We start from the raw sequence: 23,502 nt of genomic DNA on the forward strand, positions 1-23,502 counted from the left end.
TAACAATTTTGTGTAAATATTTTGATCTTTGAAACATACTTAATTAATTGGCTAAAGTTATACTTTTATTATACTTGAACATATTAATTTTGAAACACGGTCATATTGCCTTCCATCCCTGATTTTGGGTTTGGCGCACACTATGAATTTGAAATCACGTTCTTATCTATTTTAATTTTCGAAGAATTTTATTTTTTTTTCCAGAATACAGAATAAGTTTAAAATTATAAAATCTTTAACCATAATGAACCCCTTTAAATATACAAGCCATATTTCTGAATTACATTTGAATATATATATATATTTTATATAGATTTCTTTATTCGTCAATTTTCAAAATAAATATTCATGTTCGTCTAATACTTTACATATAAGAAATTTTCACAAAGTGTCTACGCTTATCTTTAGGTAATATCTACTTTAAGCTAATTGTCTGAGTTTGTAGAGAGTGAATATTCAAAGCACAAGGAACAAATTGATTGGTTGTAAATTGCTATTTACATCGAGTGTTTTTTGTTTTTGAGGTTTGTTAACATGTAAAATTCGCTACTTATGAGTAAGGGGGAAAGGGCGATTAAAAACTACGAAACATTTTAGAAGAGTTCCCGTACGAATTTCGAATTTGATTCGGTCGACTAACGACTAACCACTAACTTGTTCAACTTGGGTTTAACTTATTATCACAAACAAGTACATTTAATATGCATATGATTACAGTGGAGAGGGAGTCGTCTCCCCCGCATACAGCTATGAGTTGATCTTAGCCAGCAGTGGCTGGGTGACGGCACTTCCCGCCACCGGTGGACACTGCTGCTTGTAGCTTTTCACTAGGAAGCCGTAGTGGTTGCTGTCCGCCGGAATGTTCTGGCCACTGCTGCTCCGCTGCGGACTAGCAGTCACCAGCGGTGGAATCGGAGCAGGTGCAGGTGCAGGTGGTGGTGCCGGTGTGGGCAGCAGTGGAGCTTCGTCGCCTTCGGCGAACTTAATCCTCAGCTGGCCACTGCCCATGCTGGCCGTTTCGGGGCCTGGAGAGGTATTGCCCTCATTCCTGGCGCCCGTCAGCAGCGTTGAGATCGTGGGCGACGGTTTCAGTCGGCTCCGTTGGCCACCCAGTGGCGGTGGCTGCAGAATGCCGCTCAGATTGGAGCTGGAATTCGAGTGCACATAGCCGTGGCTATTGTTGTTATTGAGGTGATGATGGCTCTTGAGTGCTCCGCTCAGCGGCAGCCGGAAGTGGGCCAGTTCCCAGCTGTCGGAGGTCTCCTCCATATCGCGTAAGCTCCGGCTGCTGTAGATGTCACAGGTTCTCTGAGCAGCAGCTGCATCCAGATAGAGGTTCTCAGTCTTGTGATAGTCAAAGCCCCCGCCATTCAGCTTGGGCGAACTGGAGCTTATCTTGCGTTTGACGCGGAGATTGGGCGAATCCTTGGACGGCGGCGGTGGCGGCGGCAGGGCGATCGCTGGTGGTGGTAACTGAGGTGGTGGCGAAGCCACCACTAGTTCGGAGTACTGCTTGTGCAGGTGATGTGACTGGCTGCGCTGTGGCTGTTTCAGTGAGGAGCGTCGGGTGAGCATTAATTTGCTGGGCGAAATCAGGGAGTCAGGACGGGGCACTTCGCCCTCTAACCAATAGGTTAGCATCTCACCCTTGCCCTTCATGGGTACAAAGCCTCGACGGGTTGTCACAAAGGTGCCGAACTCGTCCAGTGCCGCCTTGGTGGTTTCACTTATGTGGATCTTCAGTGCCTCTCCATTGGACTCCATGCGAGAGGCAGTGTTTACAGTATCGCCAAAGAGGCAGTAGCGTGGCATCTTTAGACCCACCACTCCAGCGACACAGGCTCCTGTATGCAGTCCTATCCTTAACTTCAGTCGATCCTCTGGGCGGTGGTGTATCCGGAAGTTGTGCACTGCTTCCAGGAGAGCCAGTGCCAAACGCGCTATCTCCCGGGCATGCTGGTTGCCATTTCGAATGGGTAGTCCAGAAACAACCATGTAGGCATCTCCAATCGTTTCCACTTTATAAACATCGAAGTTCTCCACAATGGAATCGAAACAGGTGTACAGGTCGTTCAGGAACTGCACCACCTGCATGGGCGTGCTTTCCGCAGAGATGGCTGTGAAGCCCACAATGTCACTAAAGTAGATCGTCACCTGGTCAAAGGTCTCTGCCACCACCGGCTGTCCGCTAATGAGCTGTGCAGCCACACTCTGGGGCAGGAGTTGGTACAGTAGCTTCTCGCATTTCTTCTTTTCCTCGTGGTAGTCCTGAGTGCGCTCCTCCACCAGTTCCTCCAGATTGTTGGCGTACAGCTCCATGCGTTTTAGCAGGTTGTCCACAATGTTGCCCGTCTCGTTGTCTCTGTGGGAAAGGAAAATAAGTAAAGAATTTGATGGATTTTGTTAGTCCCACTTACTTATTAAACCTGCGAATCATGGACTTCAGAGTGTTGAAGTCCGGACGCTCGGCAGGGTCTTCCGCCCAGCAGCGACGGATGATACCATTTATGTCCGCCTTTGTATCGCCATTCGGTTCGAGTTCCGGTCGGAATGGTTTCTGCATTCTCATCGGATGATATCCCTTAACCAGTTCAATAATTTCTGATCAAAAGAGAAAAGAGATACCCTTGAATAAGTCTCCTATTCAGATTTCATTTTGTAATGTAAATTCATCGTGTGTAGTGTAGTTTTGTCATAGAACATTAATGTCAACACCAGATAAGGAGCTATTGGGTAGGCGAACTCTGGACGCGGACACTTAAACACTACAACCGAAATGTCCACCAAGCAAGACTGCCTGGAACTGCTCAGTTTGCTTGTGCATGCCAAGAATCCGAAACCACAAGAGTTGAAGCCATGTAACCAGCATGAGCTACTGATGCAGCTCATCAGCCGTCGAAAGGAACAGCTGACCAAGAACCAACTCGCGGATTTACTTTGGAACATTTCCAACGGACCAAAAAAGAAGACCTCCAGATCGAAGAGACGACAGTGCGGTGGGATGGACTGCATTTCAGAGCCCACCGATGCCGAAGTAGTGTTCGGGTGCCGGGAAAAGATGCCACCTTCAACTATTGCCCAGACAGGCTGGGAAAGATCACGTATCGAATGGCTGCGGAAGTTGGAAATTCAACAGAGGCAATGCTATGAAGCCTGGCAAGAGACAACTGGCGTTCCTAGCATCAAGGTAGAAAGTAAACCTGGCAAAAAGGACAAGGATTGCAAGATACCCAGCAAAAAGGTTAAGAATTGCAGGACACCAAGCAAAAAAGGCAAGCCAGCCAGCGAAGGGAATGATAAAAGTAGAAGCAGGAACAAGAAAAAGATACCCGGCTGGTGGTCCCTGCTGCCCTTCAGCTGCGGCTGGGACCTCGCCCACGATTCCAGCTGCCAGGACGTGCCACACCGCAAGAAGAGTTCGTGATTTGCCTTTTGCGCCCCAGAGCGGGCGCATCAACTTTTTCGACCAGCCTGCACTTTGATTTCGATTTCCAATGCCAGCACCGCCTGCACCGCAATTAAATTCGTCTGCAGACACAACTCTCGACAAGTGCCAGTTGCCAGTTGCCAAAGTTGCATCCTGCGGCTGACAAGTGGCTTCGCTGAAAGGGCGAGTCTGATTCGCTTAGCCCAGGCACGGCCTAATTTGATGAATTCGTCAAGTGCCAGCTCGAAGAGCAAGTTTTAGGCGCCAATTGAAATCGGCGAGAGTCTTGAAGTTGGCCTTCAGTTCAAAAAGCCATCGAGTTGATGAACTTTACACAATAAACAGGATAGGGATTAAAGTTTTGGTTTTTCGTTGTATTGAAATGACTTTAAATACCGGAAGTTAAATTAAATCAGTTGCCGAAACGAGAACTACTTGTTTTTGTTGTTTCCACGCTTTAAATGAGAGATATAAGTTAAGTGATGGCTTCCACTCATTCGAATGCAGACACTACAGACACATCCAGTGCTAATTTAGGCCTTCTCCTTTGCCTACAATCACAGGCAGCACTACCCGAGTGGCCAACTGACGGACCGAATAACCGCAACATGTGCAAAAATCTGGCATTAAAATTCCGCACAGAGAAAATCAGCCGCAACATGAAAACGGCCAAGCGTAAGGACATTCGAAGGATGCAGATGGAGAAGGGAAAGACGTGGTTTAAGGATGAGAAACACTTGCATAGCATACCTTGTGGCGACTTCTCGTACGCACATCTGCCCAGGTAGAAGGGACCTTGTCGAGTGGTTATCTCGTGAACAATGATTCCAAAGGCGTAGACGTCACCCTTCTGGGTTCCCTCGGGCGCTCGATTGTGCTCCACCCGCAGCAGTTCGGGGGCAGTCCACAAGAGTTCTGCACAGAGAAAAAAAAGTTTTATAGTTGAGATATTTTTTATGGATTTTGTTTCACAGGTGATTGTTTTCTGAGATTTTAATAAATTAAGATTTGTTAACCAACATTTTCTGCAAGTGCACTGAACTTAGCTGCCAACTTTGACTACTTACTGCTCCAGTAGGCGTGGCTATTGCAATTGCCACCGTCGCTTTCCAGGTCGAATCTTGTCCGCCGCAGGCTGTGCAGTCCAAAGTCGGTGATCTTGAGCACGAACCGGGAGTCCACCACACAGTTGGAGGACTTTAGGTTGCCGTGGGAGCGAATGTCGGAGCTGTGTAGAAACTGCATGCCACGAACGATGTCGTGCATTAGGGACAGTCGGAACATCCAGTCCAACTGGAACTGCTCGTTCTCGAGTATATCCTGCAGCGATCCCTTGGGGCAGTACTCGGTAAGCAGGAAGCTGCGTCTCTGGTCCAAACAGGCACCATAGAACTTGACCAAATGGTCGTGTTGCAGGTCCTTCATCCGCTTTAGTTCTAGCATTAAATTGCGCGTAAGAAGCGCCTGGACATTTTCCACCTCCACCGGTTTGATGGCAACCTTGCTTTTACGGAACATGCCAACAGGGATGAAGATTTGCCGGTCTCCGTTGATGGACACCATGTCCTCGGACATTAGAGTTAGCTGAGAACTTTGCTTAACCAGCGAGTGGAAGGATCCGCGCAGCCCACGCTCGGCTGCATCTCGGAACATTACGTCCTCTAGTGACACCTTCCAGCTCATCGAGTTGATCTCTGCCTCAGCAATGTAGTGACGATAGCCAAAGAAGAAGCACACGGCCATTACGACCACCATGGTTCCCAGGACAATCGATAGGATGGCATAGCCGGGCAGGGCTAAAATATAGGTTTGAGTGGAGATTATCAGATTTTGGTTAGGTGATACGATTCTTACGACTTATAAAAATTATATGATAAATACTTACAATTATCGGGACACAAGGCACCATCGTAGCCACAAGTGGGTCGATCTGATGGCGCCTCCTCTCGGTCACCCGCCCAGTGAATCTCCTTGTTGGCCTCAAACTCCAGCCGGTTGTGCAGGAAATGAGCGACGATCTCGAATCTGCCAGTAGTAGGATTCATGTCCAGCAGTGAGTAGGCAGAAAGTCTATCCCCATTGGCATCGATGGTCACGTTACCGGTGATGCCAGTGAAGCTGCGATTCCACATGCGTCGCACCATGTCGGTGCCGTTAATAGGTCGTGTCAGCATGGTGGGATCCTCCCGGATGCTCTCGTTGAGGGCATTGGCATAGAGTAGGACTCCGTCGAAGAAGGAGGTGACGAATGCCGAAATGGGCTCGTTGTCGCTGAATGTGTAATTGTATTTCTCCGCAGCAATGGCTTTGATCTGTAAATGGCAAAACGGGCAAATCGCGACACATTAATCTTCCTTCAGCTGGCAGTTGACTCTTCCCCCACTTTTCTTTTCCCTTTTTCCCAATCCTATTCTATGTGTCGCCGAGGGGCTTCTATTTCCCTTCGCTTTCCTAACGCTTTTCCTCTTTAATTGCTTTGGCCCCCGTGAAAATTCAATTACGCGTTCGCTCGTTCGGAACGGTGCAGAGGGAGCAGACGGAAGGAAGACGCCTGGTCCTGGTCTTGGACGTTTTATCACAATCCATGTGGAAATTATTGCACACCGCACTCCAATGTGCCACTGGCGGATTTCGCTCGCCATTCTCCTTTGACAAGCGGCGATGCCGGGATTTGGCCGGAGCTGCGGTTGCAAATGTACGTGGAGCGTAAGTTTTCTGCCAAGAAAGCCGACGATTTAAGCTGCAATCCTTAAAGGCTGGCGATAGGGAATGTGAATGGATTGTAAGCCAGGTGGCCACCTGAGTTCTGTCAACTATTGGCAGATGAATGCACTTGAAGAAACTTTAATTTGATTAAATCTCTTTCGAAACGAAGTTTATTCTTACAAAATCTGCAATAGAACCATAGTTCCATATCAGAATCATCCAAAGTAACCATCGTTACTTAGGATTGGCTTATACTATCCCCTACACTAAGCTCTCTTTGCTTTTTTACTTAAGATATATCTCATATTTGTATCTCGTATATCGGCTTACAACGTGCTAACTTTCATAAGAGCCTGCAAAACCGAGAACCATCATCAACATTTCTCGTGTGCACTTTCTCATCTCCTTCTCTCCACTGACTAAGTAGCCAACAGATTCGTGAAGAGCCGAGTGTCATTAGCCGGACGGACTGCAGTCTAAAGAAGCCTCTTTAGAGTTGGCCACCTCCATGGATTGCCTGCCAGTGCTTATCAGTAATTGCAACAGCAAATTCATTCGGTTTTCAGGTGTCTGGCACCAGCTTTTCGAGGGCTCTTCGTTGGCCAGTAAATGCTCTCAGGTGTTGTCGGCTTTGTTTGTTGCAAATTTACCATGTATCAACAGAAAAATGTTTACAGTTCCAAGCCCCTTTTGCCCCTGCTGCCCTGCTACCGTTGCCTGTTGCCATGCAAAATAGGCTGCGGCTAAGAGGGAACGTGCAACGGAATTGAGTATGCATGAGGATGGAGCCGAAAAGGGTGCAAAAAAAAAAAAAATACAAAAGAAATCTGCAAAAATTTTCAAATTGGCTTCCACATCCATTTCCATGCAAATGCAAGCATACCATACACCATCAGCTTCCCAGCTTTTCCAGTTACTAGCTCCCCAACTACCAGCTTCTTTTCCCAATGGCCATACCACCACTCACCTCATTGGAGACCCGGGTGTATTCGTTGTCGTTCGGCTGTTTGGGAGTCACGGTCAACATGGCGGTGTAGGCCTTCTGGGCCCGCTCATTATTCAAATCCGTATCGTTCTTATCGTACCAGGGCTGTGATGTCAGATATTGAACCCTGCAGAGTAAAAATAATGAAAAATTAAATCAGTCTTTGTATCATAATGTGGCGATTGTGTAGGCTTTTCAAAGGTTAAACTGAATTTGAATCACGAATTCTCAGATCATGTACATGAAAGTTTTTCTCGGTTGATTTCAAGTTTACTTTTTTACCACTGCATGCCTTATAAATAACTATATTTACCGATTATACAGTTGGCCCTTTTATTTTTAATCATTTCTTTTTGATAATTTTCAGATTTTTTTTCAGTTATTTTTTTTTTTTCTAGTTCTTATCAATGCCATTAGAATTCGCCTTTGTCCCGCCTATGGTTTAAGTTTATTACCAGCTATTGATATGCGTCATAAATTGTTTATAAATAGAATTGTAAAGTGTGCGGATCCACACATACTGCCACTTTTCAGTTTGATTTCATGTAAATGCATTTGGAATTCATTAGCCTAGCCCGTCCCCGGAATCCAAACCCTGTTATCATCTGGGCTTCGCATGTGTCTCACCCGGTTCACTCTTCAATGTTAGCGGCTACTGGCATTTAAAAATATTGATTATGGACTAAGCTATATTAACTGTAGTATATAGACGTCAGCTGTGGGTTTCCAAGAGATTCTTGATTTAATGATAGGTTTATGAATGAATAGTTTTGTTATGAGAAATAAGTACTATCAGGAAGTAGCATTAAAAACGAATGTTATGGTATCTATATTTTAACTTTAACTATATCCTTATAAACGTACTTTCTTATTAACTTTTAAGTATATATCTTATATAAGATTAAATCATAATTAATATCAATAAGTCCAAAAACCCGAAGACCAATTAATGACAGTTACAAATCATTGCAATAAATCAAAAGGGATTCTAATAATAGGTTAATTATCTTTCAGTCTGTTTACTTTGAGCTTTTGCAAGCAGGAAATTGATTAGCTAATCCAATGCATATACCGGCATTTACACACGCCTTGCTGCACTAGTATATAGATTAGTTTATATACACATTATATTATATACATATATACGCAGCATTTTTCCATTGATTGCGAGTGTCATGAAGGTCGAGCGATTAGAGTGCATTAAATGCACATGCAAATATAACTTGAATGCAATTAAAATCTATGAAAATTCAGCAAGAAAAACTTAAATTTTCCTTAGTTGAAAAAAACCTCTATCAAGGGGGGTCAAACAAAGAGCTGGCTGGAAGTTCTCTTTGGTTGGAACAAAGAAGCTGGGGCATTACTCAGCACTAATGTTTGTGGGATAATCATAATAAATATGGCTCGAAGTCGAGGTCTAGTGAGTAGTGAGTAGTGAGCACTTTGCTTGTCGTCCATTGTTCAGAGAACAGAGAACAGAGGTTGGTTGACTGGCTTTAATCGATCGAGCCAAGTCATATGCCGAAATATGGAATTTCCTCAATTTAAAAATAGTTAGACTCTTGTGAGGTAAATGCAGAAGCTATTTATAAAGATCGCTTTGCTTGGTACATTTCATAACATTAACAACCTTGACTAATGCTGCTCATGCGCAGTTTGTAAAGAATATTATTATTTTTGTTTTTTTCTATCGAAATATCGAGAGCGCGCGTGGATTTTTTCCACCATTTTTGATCAAAGTGAAAGGCAGCAAATTGTTTGGCAATTGCCATAAATGAGTGTGTGTAAGAGTGTGTGTGTCTTTGTTAAGTAATTCATACATTTGTTTAGTGTTGAGATACTCACCGCGAAAATAATTCAATATTGATGAAAACATATTCGCCGCTATCGATCATATTCAACTCCTCGGCTGTCAGCATAATTTGACGTATCGACTGCGGATCGGCGCACATTATGACAACTGCAAAAAAAAAAATATATATAATATATATATAATAACAATTAAAACGAGATGGAAAAAAGTTAAATGTATTTTCGTCTTTTTACTGGAAGCTAGCAGAGCAGCAGCGGCAGTCATTAAAAATGTATTAATTTATTAAAAAGTTGTCGAGCTTCTCTCGCCCGACTCAAAAATGAGACTTGTAAGCATGTCAGTTCCCTTGACGTCAGTGCCAGGGCAAAACGTAATTCCGAAAAAGGGAAGCACACACCGAAAACACATTGTTTCTTAAATTAAAACCAAAAGATCTTAATGGTGCTTCAGTTTCAGTTTCAAGTTGATATGTGTTTGACAGTATGCTTGAGAATGCTTTCGATATGCCATAGAGTAGAAGAGAATGGAATCTCTACAAATTTTGCAGCTCAACTTAGTATTTAAATTGTGACATATATAGAGTATCTAATCAAGCTGAGACTAGATGTGTCATCATAAATAAATATTTTATATTTCATGAATATTTAATCGAGCGAATCAGGAATTTAAACCTGGTTTTCAGATCACTCCTTAATGTAAAGACAAACAAACCCATTTAGGCAATTATAAACAAACCAAAAATCTGAAATTTGATTCCTCAACCTTGTAAAGTTCATGTTTAATTTTATCAATTACAAATTGCATTGTCAGTGCTACTTATAAATAAATGTTCATGTTGCATTCCATAAGCCCATAAGCTGACAAATGTAATTGCGTATACGACGTGTGGTGCAGGAGAGCATGATATGCAAATTGGCTGCTGCCGTATTTGCCTGTCAAATATATGTTGCAAACAAATGCTTGCCACATTAATTGTGAAATCCCTTGCCTCTATTGATAGCCAGCATATGAGGCCAAACACACATAAGACAATCAACAGCAATTTTGTTTTGCCTCTCAACTTAATTTTCTACGTCATCTTTTTGCCTTTTCTCTCGGAAATTTAATTACTCGGAAAATGAATAGAAGACAAACGGACCAAGACGATTTCAAGTTCAGAGCAAAAACGTGCAATTGACTTGATTTAATTATACAATTTTTATTTTCTTTCCTGCGTTTAAATATTGCATATGCATTTTTGGCCGTTGTTGACTTCCGAGCTGTCACTTGACTCATTTCGAGATGTTTTTGTTTTTTTTTTTGTGTTTGACATCTGATTTTTATTACCAATAAATATGGTGTCATTCAGCATAAATGCTATAAAAGATCTTTTGTTGACTTAAATTAAATAATAAATCAATTGGCAGGGCAATATAAATTTGGTTAAGGCAATAAAAAGGCCATCTGAGTTAACAATGATTACAGGAAGATATCAAATTACAAAGCAAATAATTTATAACAAACTCAAAAGTAAATTTCAATTTAAGAATGAAATTTCCTGTGCTGTAAATTCAATCCCAAATGCGAGGAATTCGATTGACAATAAATCATGAGATTAATAAGATAACCAAATCACGTACAGATTTATTTGAAAAATGAGTGATCGTTTTTTTTTGGATCTTCAAAGAGAAAGTATTATTACTGCTCTGCCCTTGAACCGAGTTCTATTGTTAGATGTTGTCATAATCAAAAATTCTACTTTCTTTGTCGGCAAACCCGAAAATAATATTCCATTAAAATTCTAGGCACAAAAAATCCATCATTATGTGTTATTTAAAAAGCCATTAAATTCGATAAAATTTATCAGATTTGTCGCCAGCTTTTTGCTGTGGTTTCAGAATTTATATGCTTAGCTTTAGTTTGTGTTTAAATTGGATTTTCCTACATTTTTAATGCCCATTCATAACAATTAAAATCCCATTCGTTTAGTCACTTTAGCTAGCGTATTCCCTAGTCCATTGCTAGTGTTTGGGCCAACTTTGGCCCGCTACCTTTTTTTTTCTACCATTTTTCCCATTAAAATTCAATTAGCATAGAACTGCGAATCGAACTGCGACTCATATGCATAACGAATGTAATTGTTTACTGTGTTAATTGCCAATAAATGAAATTAAATGAGCTGTAATTAAACAATGGCATTCGATCGGACATACGCTGCGTATGCTTGATATTTGGTGTCCGCGACAGTTGATGGCTTTATAACTGCCTCGGTTGCCAATCTGAGATGAGTTAATTAACAACATTGATTCTCTGACAGCAGTCAATTCATCAAATTTCACATTTCCCCCGCGTTAAATAGCTAACTGTAAACATTGCTCATACGCCCCATGGTACATGGCCAATGGTCTGCCTATAAATAAAATCGAATTTATTTATTCACACAACCCCTCTATTTCCTATCGCTTTGGTTTCTTGAACTTCTCCCTGTCACATTTGCCGAATATAATTAGATCGATTTCGCTCTCAATGCTGCACGCAATGAGGTCGCAAAGTTCAGGGTTGGTTGCATGCTAAAATGCATTGGCATTTGCAATTGCATCGGATGGCCAGCGGAGACGCCAAGGTTTCCCTGAGATCTTTATTACACACATCTAATTTGCAAATAAGGTTGAAATTGTGTTTCTCGGAATTCTTATCAATTAAAAAACTATTAATATTAAATTTGCTTTCAAAATGTTGCCGATGGCAGTTGCAAATATTTCTCTTGAGTGAAAGAATATGCAAATTAAATGTAAGTCAAAAAGTACTTTATTTTAGTCTTTAGTTTGGCCATTTCAAGCATCTTCTTTCTTTTTATAAAAGTCTAAGATTCATTTGTAAATTCACAACAAAAACTTTTGAAAGAGTTTTAAAATTCATGTAAATTCAAATTAAAGATAAAAAAGGATTTTCCTATTTCCACTTTCCACCCAAAAACAACTTTCTAACTCCCATCATTGACTTACTTCTCGTCTGCATGGCGACATTCTTTAGCATCCGCGTGATGTCCGCCTTGGTCCACGTAGAGGTGTCGAATCCCAATTGGTAGACGGAGTGCTCCTCGATAGTGTCATGAATGGCGGCCAGGCAGAGGAAGCACACCGAGTTGCCCTTGACCTTGGCGTTCTCATTCTGATAAATCAACGCGGTTCTCGTCCAATTAAAGCTGTTCAGGATAGCCCGGACCACATTGCCAAGATTATTAACCTGGGCACCTTTGAGACGGGTGAGGGTGGAGTAACTCTCGGACTTCTTATTAAACTCCTTGGCATTGCCGCCGGTGGTGAGGACGGGAACTTGCCAGACATCGGCGTACCGCGAAATGGGGGCCAAGACGTACTCGCAGGGAAGACCAAAGACAGCATTCACCTCCGCCCATTGAGTGTAGATCTCAAAGAAGCCAATGGGTCCATATTTAGAAGAGCAAAAGGTGTCTCTTGATATCAGCTGGATGTCGAAGTGAGTGCCACCCACAAAGCCCAACCGCTGAACATGCCTGATGCCCAGCTCCAGCACAGGCAAAACCTTGGGCATGATGCAGTCGTTCTTGTTATCCGACTCTACAGAAGGGAGTAAAGCCACGAAAACCAACTGCCTTCGAGCACCCAGATGTCGATGATCCGTCATCGGGATACTGGGAAAGTGCTGAACGAGCTCTGTGCTTTGAGATTTGTGAGAGTTTTTGGTTTCCGGGGTCTTGAAGCTATGCTCATCGGATCCGGCGCCCATGCTGGCCACTCCGCCCACGGACTCGGCATCGTAGAACCAGGCAGCACTCCAGGGAAACAGGAGACCCTGAAGCAGGCACAGAATAAGGAGCAGGCTCAGTCCTTGGCCAGCTTGTGGCATCTCGGACGGAGGAGAGGAGTCCTCCCTGGCGGTTTGGTTTTTATTTTGGAATTTTTTTTCTTCTTATCGTTGTCGTGTTTGTCAAGCGTTGATCTTTGTCACTGATTTTGATCGCATTATTTATGCGTATGTTTTTTAAAACACTTTTGTTTTTATTTTTTGACACTCGGCTCTTTCCTTTAATTCATTTTGCAGCAAAAACCTGAGGTAAATTGAACATTTTTCGTTTATTAATTGCACGTTTTTGTTTAATTTTTATTAATCACCGACGATTGTTCAAATTTAATTATCCGTCTCGGAGTTTTCATTAGCAAACTGGTTCGTCCATCATGTACATGTTCACCCTTATTTTTTTTTTTTTTTTTGTTTATTCTCAATCGATTTTAATTAGCACTTTTTACAGCAGGACATTTTGTTGGTTGGAATTTATTTATTGTCTCTTCAGAATTATTGAAGCATTCGCAAGATGCTTTACGCTTGAGCACATATATGAACAGCCGCAGCAGATGGCCATTGAATGGCTTGCCCCGAAAATTCAAAATAATATTTACTATATGTATTTTTAAATTTTAAAATGCAACCCGTGAACAAGCCACATTGCAAAAATTTTCCTGTAAAAACACTTGTGTGGCCATGCAAATAACCAAAACGAAAACAATCGAAGGGTTTTTTCATACCAACTCTCTTTTTTTTTTGGTTAAATTTTCTTTTAATTTGAATTTGAATATCAAGTATCTTAGGTCAAAGAAATCATCTATTGAAAAGATCTACGAATAACGTTTGGCCTTTGTAAAGAAAGTAACAAAAGGCTCTTTGGCTATTTTTAGATGAGAAACTTCTAATCAAAAGGTTATAAAATTTATGCAAATATTTATTAGGCCTAGAAAGTCCGCACAAAATGTACTCATAATTCAAAAGTCATATAGAACCATAAATTAATTGATACAAAACTGAAACCATTGGAGTTTCTAATTCAACAGAATTTGCTTATTAAGATGAAAAAAAATATAAAAAATATATTTCAGGTTAAACAAACCCGTATGACATCTTTTTGTGGCTTGAACTTTGTGTTTACAAAATACACAAAATAATTGATTGAGAGTCGTAAACAAAGTATAATTTGTGTTTTTTTTTTTTTTTATTTTTTAAACCCACTTCAAGCTGACAACGCATTTAAAAACAAAAGGGCTAAAAATACACTGGAAGTGCGGTATTTAAAATTCTTTTGACCTTCACCTGTGCGGCTTGTTGCTGTTGGTGTTGCTGTTTCTGCTGCCGATGACACGTATTCCGAGAGTGGATTATTTTTTTGCGGTTGAATATTACAAAATCGTTAAGCATATATGTTCCCCTAGATTTTCCAAAACATCAAATTCGTTGCAAATTTAACGGCAATTAGGAAAGTAAGTAAGGAACGTAAAGAATTGCTTTGTTGAGAGGAAATGAAGAGTCAGAATGATTCGACATTATAAAACCTCAATCGCTTTATTGGGGACAGTTCCTGGTCTCAGCTCAAGTTCGGTTAACTCTTGACCAATTTTCCCATTCGCCGGCGATTATCATCACGGCATCATCCGTTCATTAAACTTCTTTCGAATGTCTCTATAGCCATGGAGTTATATATGTTTTTTATAAATCTAAAAATAGACCCAGACAAAAAGAGCCCTCCAAGGCATTCAAATGTAGCAAAAAAAAAAAACAGTGTCTAAGACAAAAAACGAACAATGGTAATAAATACAATGCGGAGAAGAAAGAGTGGACACAATGCGATTCGCCTTAGAGAAAGATATATGAAAAAATTATTAAAGCTTCGTAATGATGCCCTTTGGCTGTGGTTTTTCTATATACATTTTTTACTATTTGGGATTAACTTTTTTTTGTTATAATTTGCGGCACTCCAAGCAGTAAAGTCAGATCTCTTCTTCTAAGATTTAAAGTTAAAGAAGCTGCTTTAGAGATACCATAAAAAATGGTTATATCTAAAAGACCTTTGTAACTCCAATTCTCAAGGCTGACAGCGCCAGTCAACGTTCCATCAAATGCCAAATAAAAATTTGACAAGAAATATGGGTCAATTGGAGACTTGAGCTGACGATCTCCCTGTGAATTTCGGAGTGGAGAAAGGGGCATTTACAGAGGACAGAGATGGAGAGTGTTTTATTCCAAGCAATTTTATATTGTCGTACAAATAAGGCTTTATATTTTTTTTGTAGCTAACATTTTGATTATTTTTGTTTTGGCTTTTCAATTTTGTACGCTATGGATTTGAGTTTTTTTTTGGGTCTTTAAGAGTCTACACGTGCCGTGGATTAACCAAGCGAACCCCTCGACTTCCAGCTGTTTGCGAGTTGCCCCTGCCCCTAATATCATCGTTCAATCAGGTAGCAATCGATGCAGAGAGAGAAAATGTAGGGGAGTTGATTGGATATCAAATATTAATATTAAGATGGGAGTTAGATGATCTATGATGTGTTATGGTGAGTAAGGAGAAAAGCTCCATATTCCTACTTAAAGATGTTTTCCCAAATTTCTTAGTTCTCATCACCTTTTCTCTACGTGTCTGAATAGTTTTGTAGTTCCGTTAGCCCTCTGAGCCCCCATACTGATCAAGCCGAATGATTTATGATGTTTTAATTTACAATTCGCCCATTTCGTTGGCCTAAAGCCGCGTTGGGCATCGACCATCCATCTATCCAGCTGTTCATCGGCTTATGCTAATTCACTTATTTGTTTCTCTCGCCTCTGACTAATGAAGTTCACGCTTTATTAATAGGTTGTTTAACTGGTCAACTTGGCCAGCCAGTCAAACGTCACCTGTCGTTTTGTTGTGGCTATTTTTGGATCATATATATATATATATATATATTGTATTCCCCCGATCTACCTCCCCACCTATAGCATTTCTGCTGTCATCGACTTGGTCATGTTGCTTAATTACTTTTCAGAGCTGAAACTATGCAAATAAACCGACGTGGATTTGTTTCCCCTTTCTGGCAATTTGAAACCGTTAACTGTCATTAAATCGATCATTTAGTTAATTAACTAATTAGTTCTGATGCTTATTTATGGATCATTCATCGACCTAATATTAAGCATACATTCATGTTTGGAAGTTTTTTGGTTTTTAATTTTTAGTTTTTGTCGGTGGGGAAACCAGTTTTCTAATTGCCTTATATTAATTATTGGAAAAATGGGGTATTAGGGTATTAATAAGTCGATTTTTATCACTTCTTAATAGCCTTCTTCGCGGTCATTACTACTCTCTTTATTTGTTGGCTAATATTTTTGTTTTGGTTCTTTATTTCGATTGGTTTTTGCTTTTTCTGCTGGCCAAGCTGATTCTGTTGTTTTGGTTTTTGTTTTTGGTTTTTTTTTTTTTTTTTCCTGTTTGCCAGTAATTTGAGCTGCATATGAGTACTTTTTTTATTTATAGCCGTACTTGAGGAAAATGAAAACACAATTGAACGACGCGTAATACTCATGGGTTAGGTAATCGGCAACGTAATTGTCATGGAATTGTTCTCAAGAATTAGGCAAAGCCATATTTAATTATTAGGATGTTCTGATCTTAAAGATCAAAAATAACTAAGCAATTACTGTGCTCATTTACATCACAACGCTGTGATTATCAATCAACGGAATTAGCCATTAACATGCTTTGATTCACCTCAGACAACCCAGACACCTGAGACAGGTGACAGAGTGTCGCAACAAACTGACACGCTGAGCATAAATCAAGTCCGCCTTTCGTAGGCGTTTTAATTGCATATTGCAATTGCTCATTCGATTGCCCACGGAAAGTGTTCTATTTACAAGGAAATTTGTGTTCTTTTTTTTTTAGAAATATTTATGTAGAATGTTTACTCTCTTTTTTTAAATGCTTTGAAAATGGAAAAAACGGGGGAAAAGGGAAAACATAACAAAAAGTGTGAAAATGAAAACAAAATGCAGGCTATGTTGAATATTCCATTTAGAAATCGAATAACATTGAAAGGAAATGCCAGTGTGGAGAGTGGAGAGGAGATGCTCTTGCTTTAAAGTTCGATTAAAATTATAGATTTCATTTTATTTTTAATTTCAGTTTCTAACTATATGTTAGCTTCTAATAGTTAACTACTTAATGATAGTTTTTGAAACAGGAATAATGAACCTATCATTAAGAGCAGTTCATTAAAGGCTTATATAATATATATTTTTGGTCTGCTTTAGTTTTTTGATCTACTCAAAAAGCGTGTGCTAAATCTTTTAGGAGTTTTTGTTTTCATTTTCGACCATTTAGACTGTTAGAAAAACTGACAGGCAAAGACAATTTTCAAATATCTGCACATCAGCCACCAAAAATTGAAAACAATTGTATTGGAAGTTCAGGCCGTCTGTCAACACTCCCCAGTTAGCCAGCAGAGCAAACTCCCTGCCCCACTGGATACCAATCCTCTGGAGATGTGAGTTCACCCATATCGATGGTTTTAATAGTTTTTGCACTTCGCATGGTTCTTTGTCAGAGAGTGGTTTTCCTTTTGGTTTGTTTTTTGGGAATACACAGTCTTCCCTACCATAAATGCAATATCCCGGCTTAACAGTTGACGCTTTAAATACTGCTGGTGTCCGAGCAATTAAATGTACAGAAAAACGAAACCCGTAAAGTACCTAAACCAAATATAAAATGCAGGTTGGAAAAAAAACATAAAAAAAAAAAACAGCAAACACGTTTGGCTACTGCGACTGGTATCTAAAATCTGAAATCTGGCTACTGGCTAAGTATTTTGTTTGCTTGGGAGACAACAGCAAACATTAAGAAAAAAAAGCAAACAAATCAAAGGAAAAACAATTTAAATTTGCACAAACTTAAGCCAAACTGAACTGAAATTCTAGTTCAAAGTGGCAATTAAATTTGATTCAATTACTGGAAACTCCATTCATTAAAGAGAGCATTTCGCCATGGATAAATCATATAGAAAATTTTGTGTTTAGCTTGTGGGCAAGCTTGTGCCATTAATCAGAAAAGTGTTTGTGTTTGGGTACATAGTAAACTGAAATGGTAAACAAATCGAAAATGACAAATAAATGAATGCAAATTCCATAAATATTGGCAAAACAAATCAAAGTAGAATCGATTGTGGTTAGGCCCGGAAGGTGGTTTTTGCTGCTCATTTGTTGCCTTTTGATTAACATTAATATGATCAAGTGTTAATTGTGAACATGGGTTAAGCACTTCAATTCACTTGGTCGCCAAACCAACAATTTTTCATTTCAATTTCACTTTTTATTTTATTTATTTTTTTTTGTATTTTTAAATGTTTATTTTTAGCTTGTTTTTTGTTTTCTTTCGCTGCACATTTCTCAAGATCCAAAGTGTGTCTTTCGTTATTATTTACTTTTAATTATGCGTTTTTTATCTTATCGCGAGTTTTTTATTTTTGTTATTTTTACAGCTGCTATTGGCAAGCCAATATCATTGAGCATACAGTTGAAAATAATTATTATGCACTCGAAAAAACCAAAAGCCGTTGGCTCTTTAGAAACTGAGTATTTGCGGATTTGGAAAACGCGCGTCTTCTGAGAGCTTTCCCGTCGTCCGTCGTCGTCTTTTCGGTGCGCAATTTTCTGAGCGCTTCGCACACGCTCGACTCGCCAAACCGAACTGAATGCCCGATTCCAAATCGCAGGCGCTCGTCGCCGATTCCGCCGTTGTGGTCCGACGGACTGAGAAGTTGGCGGTGACTGTGGCAGAACTGCGACAGAGGCAGCGACGCCGGCTGCTGTGTACATGATCTGCAGTACTTTTTATGTATTAAAGAGGCGAATTTTTTGACTTTAAACTTGTTTTGTTTTTGTTTTTTGTGAAAAAAAAAACTAAGGAAAAATCCTTTTAATCCTTAATAAAGAAATACGGAAATATTAAAATATTTTTAGAACCTTTTAAAAATGGTTTTTTATTTTAGAAATATTTGTTTATTCAAAATTCATTGTTTTTAAGAAATTTTCTATGCTGTTTGTACTTTTTTCAGATTTTATAGTTTCAATAAATGAAGATTTTTGAAATTCGAAATCATTATATTAAAGATTTGTCCGTGAAAATGTGGTTAAGACTATTAAAACTTCTTAAGATTTAAGATTCCATACACTTTGTTACTTTCAAAACAGAATCCTAATCCCAAGCTTATATTAATTCTCTTGATCGAAATCATGTTAATATCCTTTATAAGCAACCATAAGAAATTAAGAATTCTTGTTTCACCCCCGTGAAGCTGCAAAATCTAACCTTTCTGCTCCCATAACCTTCTTTAGCCTGCTATTGTATTACTTAAAAAAACCAATTCATGACTACTTTTCGATCGCAGATGAATAATAAATCATAATCAACGTTGAGTCTTGGGAGCAGGCATGTGTTCAACCTAAAAGCCTGTGCCTGCCTCTTCGTCAGGAATTCTCACTGGACTCTGCATATATTCCAGCCTGTTGTCCATTACATTCGCAAATCCAATTTGAATTTCAACTACGGACCAGATACACCCGTCTGCTGTCCTTCGACCCTGTCCATTTCATCCTGCTGCTGATGGTTCTAGTCCCTGCTTCTATTCTGTTTTGGCTTAGATTACATACGCATACATGGGGTGGCTGGATAATACGCATACGCAGCGTGGTACGGTTAAAGTGTTGGAGACAGAGTTGCCACGGTCGCCAGTTTTCATATTTCAGTTTTATCTCTACAGTTTTCCACTTCCCTTTTTCTAGGCACTACCATTTCTAGCACTTGAACTTAATAAATCACTGGGATGAGACAGAATTTTCGGGCGTGAGAGATGTTGTAAGAGTCGTTGAATGAAATGCACTTGTTGCCCCATCACTTTATCTATGTCTATGGTACATCTTTTGTTGTTTGAGCGTAAAGGAGAGGGTTTTTCCTCTATTTTTCATAATTGTTTGCCATACATTCAAGTTAGTAGTGCCAGCAATTTACGGGGGGTTAAAGCAGCAGCTGGTGCATGGAGGAATATAGGACACAGATGAGGATGGCTTTGTGCATAACCAATTGCGACACTCAGCCCTTTCTGGGTGGTACTCATAAATTAGATTTTTCCGGCCACGCATGAATTTCAATGCAACTGAGCTTCGTCAATTTCCGGTTTAGGCTGTGGAACGGATTGTTTTGTTAGCCTAGCTGAAAAGATAAGCAGCTGAAGGCTATCAAAAGGAAATCTATTAGTTTGACTCTCGATTGATGGTATTGATGGATGGTTACATGGCTGGCTGATTGGATAGGCGACGTCTTAAGTCGGCTTCGTTAAATCGATTTTCCTCAACGGGGGCTTTTAGCCTGCTCTTTTGAAATTGAAATGAAATTAAATTCCTATTCATTTTTGCCAGCCACTTGGCGGCGCGCTCATCTTTATATTCAGCAAGGACTCTTACATTAACATTTCATTGACGCTGATGCAGGCTTTCAGCGCGGTGCTTGGCAATCCATATAAATTGTCAATAAAGCGCAAATGAGTCAAATGAAGTTGCATGGTAAAAATGTTAAGCATTCCCTGGATGTCCACTGATGTCGTCCGTCTGTCCCAGCTCCTTCCGGCGAATGGAAATGGCTGCCGTCGACAAAGAAAGGATGCAACGAAAAAAAGGAAAAGAATGAAGAGTCCTGCGTGAATGGCATTGAGCTGAAAGGGCAAGCTGAAGAATGCCAATGTTGATTGCTCTGGACAAGGACACGGCCAGAAAAAAAAGGGCACAATGACTGGCTTAAGGGGCATGGGACACGAGACACGGGAGGGGAGGTACCCACTATAGCACTTCTGTCCAAAGGCAGAAGGTAAACATTGTAGGGAAATTGAATCGATTCTTTAAGCATTATTCTTATTGAAATTAATAAATGAAAAGAGTTAATGCTCTGGCTATTTCCTTCGCTTTCCGGCTTATTGCATTGCTCATACGCCGCGTTGCCTGTAACTCAATATGCGGCATGCCTGTGGCACTGTTTAAATGCGAATGTGAATGAAAGTGTGTGTGTGTGTGCGTTCAACGCGTGTCGTTGTGTGGGCGTAAAGCTTCGAGCAATGACTGTAAATGAAAACAACAAACAGGTTCCGGAATGTCTATAAGGATAGGAGGGTGAATGAAAGCATGAATGAATATCAAATACCCTTCTTAAGAGGGAATTATCCTTGAAAGTAATCTAGTACGCCCTTAAAGGTATGCTATGAAAAATGGATAAATTAACGAGAGATAAATTCATCTTAGAAAAAGGAATAAAATGACAAAAATATGCATCCAAAATGCCCAAAAACGAAAGGTCAAATGGAAAAACTTACTCCTAATAAGAGCAAGTTTGTAAGTTACAAAATCAAAATCCCCATTTGCCTAGCAACAAAAGGCCAATGTAAACTAATCTATCTAACCTATATAACCCCAGTTGAGATCCAATCAAATATGTGATTCCTTTGCCCTTTCAATAAATGGAATCAAAGGGATTCCACAGTTCGTTCGTTGCAGCAATAAGTTGGGGGCCAGGCAGCAGGACTTGGAAAATCTCACAAACAACTCTTATACAAGTCGATGTCTAACACACATTTTATCGCAGCAAATGTACGAGTGTTTGGCTATGTTTAGAGCAATTGTTCTACGAATATACACCACCACAACTCCCGGCATGTGTGTGAAATCCTGCATATGACAGACCAGACAGATGTATGCGTGTGTTTCCTTTTTTTTTTTTCTGATTTAATTGTTCCAGCAATTAAGTTCAAACTCAAACTGGCACTCGAAAGTGCCAGTTACCAGGTGGCAACTTCCTTTGCATCCTTTGTTCAATTAGTATTATTAGACTTCGTTAAGTTCCGTAAATATCCGGTTACTTTGCCACGTAATTACAGCATACTTGAGAGCCTTTTCGAAAGAGCTTAACGAGCTAAAAAAAACCACTATATATTGGATAGTAAAAGCGAAACAATGGTAGAAATTTATAATTAATTCTATTTGCATGTTGGAAAGCCAAAAGGTTGCCTCGTCCTTTTATGTAAAGTTTACGAAAACTTTTCCGGGGCACCAACCTACCTAATGTTGTGAAGATGGGCGGCTTTGGTATCAAAACTTTGGCTCCGTCGAAGTCGTTGGAAATTCGAAGGAAAAATTCAGTGCATCCTTAGGCGCAATCATCCGGCAAAGTCTACACAAAGTGAATTCTCTATCATTTCCTTACTCTCTCTTTCTCTCTCTCTCTCTCTCTCTCTCTATCTTTCTCTTTCTGTCACTTTATCCCTATCGCTTCCTTTGCCGCTTTTCACTCGTGGGTGTGACTGTTTTCCAGCTTAGCTTTATGTGGGTGTGCCTGTGGGAGTGTGTGTCAGTTGTGTCAGCTTGTCTGTGTGGTTGGTGGCAGTTGCCACTGTGCCAACCGCATATCAGCATTGCAAACTATAGCCAAAGCCCCCGAAAATGGCTTTAAAATATGACTTTCTAATACCCTGTACAGGCGGCAGAATTCTTAATTGGGGTAAGGATAAAGTTTGGCTATAATTTTAGGTGGGTTTTTGCCAGAAAGGATCTTTGTTCTTAGGTAAAGATCAACTTGTACTGACTTTTAAGGACTTGGAAGGAAACAAAACATAAATAAATCCCAAAATTTAGTGGTTTTCCTTTAACAACAAATAAACTCAGAGAACTCCTTACAACTCCATCAATTTCTCCATGAACTCTTACTCAGTTTTCTGTAAAGTGAATTTACACTTCGTTAGTTTTGCCAAATTTGATTCTGGTCTCAGATGGTAGGACTGAGCGATGGCCACATCTGTTGTCGGCATTATTACCCAGCTCAGTGCTGTTAATGATGCACTGCGGCCGGCTGACAGGCAGTTCGGCCATGACACCACCAACCACATACACAGAGAGAGAGAGAGAGAGAGAGAGAGTCACCTCTTTCTCCGTCTCGTTGAAGGGTCCTGGCAATTTATAGTTTGGCCACTTTAACGATTCCAACCGTACCGCAGTGCCCCAAGGAGCATGAAATTATTGAAAAACTCATCTACACTCGCTAGCAAACCAAAAGTTTTCTCGTTTATACCTTGCCTAGGCAATTAATTAGTCCGGCAAATTGAAAGAGGATGCAAAAATGTTTTCCATTTTCTTTACTGTGGTTAAAATGGAAGAGTGAAAAATATCTCTAGTGGGCGAAAGTAGATTAAAATGTGATTTTAGTTTAGGCTATCAAAAGCCACAGGAAAAAAAAGCAATTACCTTGTTTTTAAACTCAACGCTTAGGTGAATCTGTATTGTAAATATTTTTGTAAAACTTTTCGCAAATGTTATTAAATTTTTGTTCAGCTTCAGAGAAGTTTGTGGTTATATGATGACCTCGTAAGGAAAAAATACTTTTGCGGGTGCAAATTACATACGGAAAGCAAGGCGAACAGCCGAAAAGTATGTTAAACCATTTTTATGATTGCCTTTCCATTTGCATTTCGTGGCTGTTTTTGATTGGTGAAAAAAAAGGCAGTGAAATATGCGCTAAAAAGAACATGCAATTATATAATTTATGTGCAATTTGTGTCTGATTTCGTTTTAATTTGATAATTGGCAGCAAAACAGGAAATGTCTGAAAGTTTTTGGCTTATACAATTTGTGAAAAACATAACTTTAAAGCAAGTAGAATTTAAGGGGATAAACTGCAGAGATTGCTTATAAAAAGAATGTGCAATATTAATAGCT

At 40.0% G+C, this 23,502-nt stretch overlaps 2 protein-coding genes across 2 annotated transcripts; one reads left to right on the plus strand and one right to left on the minus strand.

Annotated features, from left to right (window-relative positions):
- Positions 1-299: 299 nt before the first annotated feature.
- On the minus strand, positions 300-18,562 carry LOC108116418 (atrial natriuretic peptide receptor 1). Its single transcript, XM_017228305.2, has 9 exons — positions 18,264-18,562; positions 11,916-13,000; positions 8,964-9,078; positions 7,101-7,245; positions 5,313-5,739; positions 4,495-5,223; positions 4,178-4,342; positions 2,418-2,601; positions 300-2,362 (listed from the first exon to the last, which is right to left on the minus strand). Exons 2-9 carry the CDS (start codon positions 12,796-12,798, stop codon positions 748-750), a joined length of 4,263 nt encoding a protein of 1,420 aa, XP_017083794.2. The 5' UTR covers positions 12,799-13,000; positions 18,264-18,562; the 3' UTR covers positions 300-747.
- On the plus strand, positions 2,654-3,858 carry LOC108116419. Its single transcript, XM_017228306.2, has one exon. The coding sequence runs from the start codon at positions 2,777-2,779 to the stop codon at positions 3,422-3,424; it is 648 nt and encodes a 215-aa protein (XP_017083795.2). The 5' UTR covers positions 2,654-2,776; the 3' UTR covers positions 3,425-3,858.
- Positions 18,563-23,502: the final 4,940 nt, after the last annotated feature.

This window comes from Drosophila eugracilis, unplaced genomic scaffold (assembly GCF_018153835.1).
Source record: "Drosophila eugracilis isolate 14026-0451.02 unplaced genomic scaffold, ASM1815383v1 contig_367, whole genome shotgun sequence".
In the NCBI taxonomy this organism is placed as follows: Eukaryota; Metazoa; Arthropoda; class Insecta; order Diptera; family Drosophilidae; genus Drosophila; species Drosophila eugracilis.